The sequence below is a fragment of the Triticum aestivum genome, chromosome 3A, assembly GCF_018294505.1.
Source record: "Triticum aestivum cultivar Chinese Spring chromosome 3A, IWGSC CS RefSeq v2.1, whole genome shotgun sequence".
Lineage (NCBI taxonomy): Eukaryota > Viridiplantae > Streptophyta > Magnoliopsida > Poales > Poaceae > Triticum > Triticum aestivum.
Window position 1 is genome coordinate 136,835,748 of NC_057800.1, and position 8,322 is coordinate 136,844,069.

Consider the following 8,322-nt stretch of genomic DNA (forward strand, 5'->3'; position numbering starts at 1 on the left):
CGACGAGGTGCCTACAGTGACTTCGTAAATTTTGAGATAATATGCCAGTTCAGTCTTTTGGGGTGTTCATAGAAATAGAGTGTGCGTGTGTGCGTTCATAGGGATAGGATCTGCGTATGTGCGTTTATAGGGGTAAGTGTATGCGCGTGTATATGACCGCTTGGGTGTCAAAAAAAAGACACGGCGGATGCTCCTAGCACCGAACTCTCGACTTCTTCTCAGCTTTCAGATCGCCGAGGAGCCAAACGGACGGCCCAGATTTCATGTAAGCACTCCTGTCCACGCCAACCCGATGGAAGCCGATCCCCAAAACTGAAGCAGAGAACCCGATCGGAGCAATAATGGACGCCCTCACCCGCCTCCACCGGTCGCTCGCCGGCGGCGACGACGAGGAGTGGCAGGAGGACGACATCCTCGGTGATACCGAAGGCCTCTGCTCTCTGTCCCCTCTCCAGGTAAAGCAGACCCCTCCAAGAACCCTCGACCGCAGCAGCTGTTTCTACTTTCTTGGTCCTTGTCGATCTGATGTGTTCTGCTTGTTTTGCCTGGTTCAGCGGCTCTACGCCTTCGCGGCTTGCTTGGTTGCTGGACTCGCCCTCATGATGCTGGTACGTCGCTGTAATTTCCGCCTATGATCTGTCGCACGCACAGCTTTTGCTGTAGTTGACTGCAGGTGAATAATTAGCCATGTTGGCTGCCCGTGCTGACGCTATTTTCAGCAATTGGATCCTATACATTGAGGGATTAAGAACTATAGTCAAGAGTTGTGCTTACTGTGTTATTTCCGGCAATGCCTGATGCTATTCCTTCCAAATATCGAATATGTCATTCAGACATTTAGGCTTAACAAAGCTATAAGTCGAAAGAAATGGGTCACACGCTTAAATGCCTATTTCAGCATTAAGAACTTTAGTTAACCCAAGACACTGATTTCTTCGCTGGATTTGCCCTTCCTGGTAAGCTTGTGTCACATTTAACCTGTCAGTGCTTGTGAGCCCTTCCCGGTAAGCTCATGTCACATTTAATGTGTCACATTTAACCTGCCAGTGCTTGTGAGCCCTTCCCGGTAAGCTCATGTCACATTTAACCTGTCCCCTGTCGGTGCTAGCGAACTGCTGAACTGATGCTTTGCCTTCTCTTAGTTGGAGTTATTAAGGTTTTAAATGCCATGCTTATGCGAAATTTGTTCTGATTTTGTCTTGGATGACGGAGACAATTGTTAATTCACCTAATTCCTTTAGTGTGTGAAAATTGTATCATTAGGCTTCAAACTTATAGTAAGATATACTGGCAATTCTAAACTCTTTACCAGAAGTTAGCTGCAGCAAATAAAACGTGTCTAAATGTAAGTTCTTCATATGATTTAGTACTTACCTTTTATTTTATTTTGCAGTCACTTATTGTTTTCGCCAGACCTATCAAATTTGCTCTGTTGTTTACATTTGGAAACATAATGGCAGTTGGCAGGTGATTACACAGATTTTAACTGATGGGCTTTCTGTTTACATTTGTACTCTTCCCTATATCGGTGTTGCTATTTATTATATATAACTGCAGTAAAATTTTCAAGTGAATCATATGATCCTGTCAAATGCCAGTTTGATACATATGTTCAGCTCATGCATTAGCTCTACTTAACTTTCTCTTGAATATTCACCTGTTGCAATATGTTGATTTCAACCTTTGTTTGGCAGCACAGTCTTCGTAATGGGGGTAAATAAACAATTGAGGATGATGCTTGACCCAGTTCGTGTTTACGCAACGGCTATTTATGCTGGATGTGCTGTTTTTGCTCTGATTTTCGCTCTTTTGGTTAGTAATCTCTAAACCCTTAGTTCATTTTATGGCTTTATTCCTGTAAGTAAATAACCTAGTTGAATAAACAGCTATCAAAACCCAACAGATAACCGTGTGTTCTGATTGTGGTCTATGTGCAGATTCATGACAAGCTGCTAACATTGATTGCAATCATATGTGAGATATGTGCGCTCTTCTGGTAAGTTGCCTTTCCTACGAATAGTAGACTTACTGACTTGTTAATCCTTCAACTATCACATTGTAATGTCACTTGAAAAGTTGCAAATATGCCTTAATTGAATTGAGGCATGATGTACCTCAATTAGACCAAGGGAAGACATAAGACTACCTAAATACTTGCTTGTTTTGCTCGTTCTGCTGCATGCACTAGGATAATCTGAACACATGTCAATATTTTTCAAGCATATAACATGGACACAGTTAATTATGTGCAGTCATTTGATCCTTGAGTGCTATCATGCACCGAATGTGTGTCTAGAGGACCATTAGCAAAACTGAGATTAGCTTATACTTCAAGATGATAGAAAACTGTTATGTCCTCTTGCATTTTCAGGAATCATTTTCAGCTTGTCCTCATTTTTTTCGTTTTGTCTTATGTATACCTCTTCACCCTAGTTATTCAAGTCATTGTATATGTGTAGTACGTTCAGTTGCCATGTCAAATTGTCGAAGAAGCAATACCTGGAATTCGAAATAGAGCTACATCTCTAACTTACTTTTGGAATTCGAAATAGAGCTACATCTCTAACTTACTTTTTATTTGAGATTTGAGTGGTGGAAGCACATTTACATCAGTGGATGATATGCAATTCGCCCAGTCCTTGAATGCACTCCGTTATACATGGGCCTTGACTATGTCTTTTTTGATAACGTTCTTCTTGTACAGTTGGACCTACATAGCTATACAAGTATACAATTGTAAACAGCACATACCTAAAATGCCACTCCCTCTGATCCAAAATAAGTGTCGCAGTAAAACCTTAGTTCAAAACTGCGACACTTATTATGGGTCGGAGGGAGTACCAAATAATGATGCTCTATTAGTAGCCCATAACCATGAGTGGTCATAGCATCATCTCTGTATAAACGGTCCGTGGCATGTGCGAACCTGGAGTAAGCAATGCCTGACTATTAGCTCCTCAGGGCTGTTGAAAGTGCTGGGGCAATCAGTAGCCAAACCTTTTGTTGAGTGTAAGAACTAATAAGTAATGCTGCAAGGATCCAGAAGAAAAAATATAACTGGAGTTACCAGCTAAACTGGCCTGTATGATAGTGTTGCCGTCGCGTTTTCCTTGCTGAATCATGACATGCAGTTCTGGTGTGTCCTTGCAACTTTTTCTTCTTGTAATCAAGGTCCAGCAGCAGTGTACAGTAGGATACGGTATCTCAGTTTGAACCAAAGGGAAACATGATATAATGCTCTATTTGAACGCAGATGTGTACATAGCATGCGGTGAACATAGATGCAGGGTATTTGGACACTGTAAATTCACCCAACCAAGGAAACAATGCGCTGATTGTATCTCTATTTCCTGTTCTTCCCCCTTTCAATCAACTGACAGAATTACCTAGTTTCAGAAGAAGACAGAATTACCTGACCATGTTTTCCTCATTTCACCTCAGGTATAGCTTGAGCTACATCCCTTTTGCTCGGCGGATCGTCTCCGACCTGATGGTCAAGCTCTGCGACACTGAACTATGATTTCATCGCTCCAGCAAAATCAGAGAACCGGTTCATCTCCATCGCTCCAGCAGTGCATGTATTCCGCCCATTTCCCTGTTCTCTGATGACTGGTGGCTGGATCAAGCTCCGTATTGTGCATAAATGCTACACGAGCGGCACTTTACTTGTGCAGCTCACAACTCCCTTCTGTAATCCTTGATTCCATTTGTTTATTTGAACTGAATCAAATTCTGTGCAAATTACAGTAGTTGCTACAAAACCCAGATATAAACGGCATCTTTGCTCTGCAAGAGTAGTCTCTGTGCTTGCATTCAGAAGCTGCAGCCATTCCTGCACATACAGTTATTTATTAATCCTGCACTTTTCATTCCCCTCTGGCAGAAGAAACTGTACCAGGCAACCTTCGTTCGTGTCCGCTGGATTGTGGGGCCCACCAGAATGGACGTCGCGGCGGGCCCACACGCCAGTGAACCGGTGGGACGACACGCGTGGACTCCAGCTCTGCTTCAGTTCTCCCAGCCATTTTCAAATTTCGAAACCCGTGTCGCTCGCCTCCACCTATATATGCGATCGTCGCTGCTCCTCCTCCCCCCACACACGCAGCAGCAGCAGCGCACGGCACCTCGCCTCCGCCTCCCAGCCCCAGGCGCTGCATGGGCAAGGCCTTCTCCCTCCTGCGCCCGGAGCCACAGCCACAGAGAGAGCCGGGGGAGGGGATGGTGATGGAGCTGAGGAAGCGCCCGCGGCCGCGGCGCCTCGACCCCGACTTCGTCTCGTCGCCGCCGCCCACGCCGCCCAGGAAGCGGCCGCGGAAGCAGGACGCGGAGAGGAAGCAGCCACCACGGCGGCCGGCGGCGGCGCAGAAGCCGCCAGCGCCGAGCAAGAGGGCCAGGTGCGTGCAGCAGGGCATCGGGAGCCCCGTCGCCGGGCTCCAGCCTTCCAGGTGCTGCAGGATCGTGGCGCCGCTCTCGCGCGTCTCCTTCATCCCCCGCTCTCGCGTCCCCTTCAACTGGTAAGCTGTTCCCCGCCTCCTCTCCCTCTCTCTCTCTGCTCTCCCGCTGCTCTGTCTGGTGTATGCGTGCGTGCGGGTCTGTCGATTTGAATTTTCCCGTGGTGGTGGGCTTAGTTGGACTGCGCTTCGAATCGATTCGAGTTCCTAGTTTGAATCCTGTGGTCATGAAGTGTGCGTGTGTGGTTCTGGAACTTTGGTGCGTCGGATCGGAGGGAGGGAATTGGACTTGAGCATTTGTGTGATGAATCCGTGCAAATTACCTACCGAATTGCTTATTGAATCTCTTATTGACCTGCTTTGAATTCTGCTTCTGTGAATCGAGCTTGGTACTGAAGCGATCGCAACTTAAACCAGTTTGCAGTGTGTGTTGCTGTTTGAATCCTCTGGATGTAGTAGACTGGAGCTTGGAGATTATTCGAATTTCTGTTGCGTCAGATGTGTTTGGGGTAAGAACTGGTGCGCTGCGCCCTCGAAATTCTGGGCTTAGTGTTCCCAATTAGGAATGCAGAGTCGCTGGGCATAGCTTCGTGTGTTTGAATTGATTCGGGTCCGGTTCTGCTGGTGGTTTTGAAGCAGTAGGTGTTCGAATTAGTCGCACTTTAGGACTACTGCTGTGTTATCTTGTTTTTTGGTTCGAATTCAAATTCGCTGGAGCCAAGTGTTTGCTGACCAACGCATAATGCCTGACGCATGAACCGATTACTTGTGATTCCGATGCTTCAGGAATTCTACTGGGATTGGAGTCGTAGTTTCCTGCTTTGTGTTGTGATTCAGGAATTCGTTATCTGTCTATTCTGTGATTTGTGCTGCAGGTTTGAAATCTGAATACTCTCGTCATGTTGTTTGGTGCAGGTATGAGCCGGACATCTGGACGGAGGTGGCCAAGCACCTGCACGGCGCTGACCTGCTGAGGCTCTCCGCCACCTGCCTCTGGTTCTTCCGCCTCCTCTACGAGGACTCCATCTGGCGCTACGCCTTCCTCCGCGACCTCTCGCTCCGCACCAACGATCCCAAGATGCTCAGGCTCCTCCACGTTCCCCGCCCGTTCCACCGCTCCTGGCGCCTCCTCTACGCCACCGCCTTCGGTATGCACCGAGTCTTCCGTGTGCTTCTCCTTCCTCCCACTGACACCAGTCGCACGTACTGACATGCGTGCTCCTCCGCCCTCTGTTTCTTTCAGACGATACCCATGCGTACTGCTTCCGTCAGCCCGAGAAGCACATTGGTGAGCACACCTCAAGCGACGTGCCGGCTACCGAAATCCTCTCCTGGCCTGTTTCTTGCTGTTTACTGTCATGTGTTTACCTGACGCTTGGTGTGGTGCAGAGTGGTTTCGCATTGGTGGATTCCTGATGGACACGCCGAAGCTGCTGCTGACGGCCAAGCTGGCACTGCCACCGTGGAGGCCGATCCTGGATGATGGCCCGGAGATCTCCATCGGATTCATGGGAGCCTGCTTGCTCACCAATGTCCGCCCCGGCATCTGGATCGCTGGTGCGTGCATACATCATGATCATGTGCCCTTCTTCTTGGCCATTCCTGGCTCACTTGCTGGTCTTGTTAAAATGTCTGACATTCTTCATTGTTCTTTGGTTCTTCTGAATGTTGCAGACATGAACATGGTGCGATGCCCCGTGTGCAACCTCAACAAGTGCGAAGGTGATGATCCTAGGCTGGAGTTTGTTCTTGGTCCTGCCATTGTGGTGCTTGTTTCTGAATTTGGTTTGGATTGGAACAACCTGTGGTACAGGGACGATGCAGGTTCTGGATGCGCGGCACTGCGAGCTGTACCTGGAGAACAAGTTCAGGGATGGGACCTGGGAGTACGAGGACCTTGGCAGTCACTTCAGCAATGGGAAGCTGGATACTGCCGCCGCTGCCATCTTCAACTACGACTACATCGATTCCCCATGCATCAAAAGTTTGTTCCTGAACTATTCATCCATTCCAGCACTTCATTACTCGTGTGTGATTGCCCGGATATGAGGATGACACTCACGCTGACTGTGGCATCGTTTGTGCAGATATTCTCAATTCCAAGTCTTGGATCCGGGATCGCACCAACCTGCTGCCAAAGGGATGCTTCACCCCGGTCGCTGTCGCCCTCAGCAGCAACCTCAAGCCCAACGAAGGTATGTCTAGTTCCAGCAAGATCATGACCTGAAGCAAAGCATATATCTGCCTGAAGTCTAGTTCTGACATGCTATGGCATGCGCGTGTGTCTCTCATGACAGGGTTGCTGTCGAGGTTCCAGGCGATGCGGGACATGTCGAGGGGCGGGCAGATCGTATCTGTCAGGATCACGCAGCAGCTCCTGTGATTCGTTCGTGCTTGGTTCATTTCTGGCTGGGTTCCTTGATGCTGCGTTGTGGAAATGTGTTAATGCCTGGTATTTAGTTTGCTCTGATGCTAGCGCTGACAGGGGGATAGTCAGAAAGGAAGGGGTACAGTGGGGTAGATAAATTCCATCGCAGAAAAAAGAGAGTAGAGTAATTAAATCGGCGCTTAGAAAAGGAAAGTAGGAAATTGCACAAATGGGGCGGGCTCTCTGTTTGTTTTATCGATCAATGTTTAATGCAGTATATTTGTACTTCGTCGAAGAGCTGCACAGTTTTTTGAGCATATATATAAATATATATAGCACCTTGTGGATTATTCGAGCTTACCTTGGTATTGGTATGTGCTGGATTTACTCTGTTTGCTTGGTTGGCTTGCTGCTTCTCTATCTACCGTGTGCATAGTAGACTGGATGCACAGCATTAGAGTTCTTCAGACATGGGTAACACAGCACTGGTGAACTTTAGATGCTTCCTAGTTATTTCGGGCAGTTCAAACGTTTTGTCGACATGAACGCGCTTAAGGAGCTTTTCTTGCATGGGCGTAAATTCACTTGGAGCAATGAAAGGAAGACACCCACCCTCACTAAGATCGATCGTGCGTTCGTATCCGTCGACTGGGAGATCGAGCACCCAGAGTGCCTGCTTCAAGCTTTATCCACCGAGTACTCGGATCATTGCCCTTTACACCTCACGCTTCAAGAGTCCATGCACATTAGGAGGAGGTTCCGCTTTGAGAAGTTTTGGGTCAAAATGGAGGGTTTTCTTGATGTAGTCAAAGAGGCGTGGACATGTGATCCGAATATCACCGATCCTTTCTTGCGGCTTGATATCTTGCTTCGTAACACAGCTAGAGCTCTTGCCACATGGGGTCAAAAGGAGATAGGAAATATCAAGCTGCAAATAGCCATCGCAAATATTGTCATCATGCGGTTTGACTGTGCTCAGGAGAATCGGAGGCTTACGGAGGAGGAGCGATGGCTTAGAAGAACCCTTAAGCAGCTTGTGCTAGGGTTGGCCTCCCTAGAAAGGACCATTGCTAGGCAAAAGTCGAGGATAACATGGCTACAAGAGGGGGATGCGAACACGCAGTTGTTTCACTTGGTGGCGAATGGGAGACGTATGAAGAATTACATCCCCTCTCTGCATATGGACGGTCGTATTATCACAGATCAGAAAGGAAAGGAGGAAACCTTCTACAATGCTTACAAAGAGCTGTTGGGCAAGGATGTGGCACGAGATTTCACCCTGGACTTGGAGGGATTAGGAGTCGATCACATAGATCTCTCTGAGCGGGACAGAGTGTTTACTGAGGACGAGATTTGGGCTGTTATTAAGGACATGCCCTCGGACAAGGCACCTGGACCGGACGGGTTCATTGGATTGTTCTTTCAGAAAGCTTGGGACGTAATCAAGGTGGATCTCATTGCCGCGATTCACAAGCTTTTTGTTGGTAACGGAAGGGGTTTTGG

The 8,322-nt window shown here is 47.8% G+C and overlaps 1 protein-coding gene across 2 annotated transcripts; it reads left to right on the forward strand.

Moving 5' to 3' along the window:
* The first annotated feature begins 259 nt into the window (after nt 1–259).
* LOC123060699 (probable F-box protein At3g61730) lies at nt 260–7,169 on the forward strand. 2 transcript variants are annotated; one of them, XM_044483517.1, is made up of 12 exons: nt 552–608; nt 1,394–1,467; nt 1,700–1,812; nt 1,938–1,996; nt 3,442–4,514; nt 5,367–5,599; nt 5,695–5,739; nt 5,841–6,008; nt 6,126–6,173; nt 6,265–6,435; nt 6,539–6,646; nt 6,749–7,169. In XM_044483517.1, the coding sequence occupies exons 5-12, from the start codon at nt 4,156–4,158 to the stop codon at nt 6,832–6,834; spliced, it is 1,218 nt and encodes a 405-aa protein (XP_044339452.1). In that variant the 5' UTR covers nt 552–608; nt 1,394–1,467; nt 1,700–1,812; nt 1,938–1,996; nt 3,442–4,155; the 3' UTR covers nt 6,835–7,169. The 2 variants fall into 2 exon arrangements, with proteins under 2 accessions (XP_044339453.1, XP_044339452.1); XM_044483518.1 differs by lacking the exons at nt 5,367–5,599; nt 5,695–5,739; nt 5,841–6,008; ... (2 more) ...; nt 6,539–6,646; nt 6,749–7,169 and adding an exon at nt 260–455 and having other exon boundaries at nt 555–608; nt 1,695–1,812; nt 3,442–3,792.
* Nucleotides 7,170–8,322: the final 1,153 nt, after the last annotated feature.

What these genes read in the sequence shown, in the direction of transcription:
- LOC123060699 (XM_044483517.1), top strand. Translation starts at nt 4,156, where the DNA reads ATGGGCAAGGCCTTCTCCCTCCTGCGCCCGGAGCCACAGCCACAGAGA. An exon ending in TCAGCCCGAGAAGCACATTG is followed by an intron (nt 5,740 to 5,840) that starts GTGAGCACACCT and finishes GGTGTGGTGCAG; the next exon opens with AGTGGTTTCGCATTGGTGGA. An exon ending in CCCCGGCATCTGGATCGCTG is followed by an intron (nt 6,009 to 6,125) that starts GTGCGTGCATAC and finishes TGAATGTTGCAG; the next exon opens with ACATGAACATGGTGCGATGC.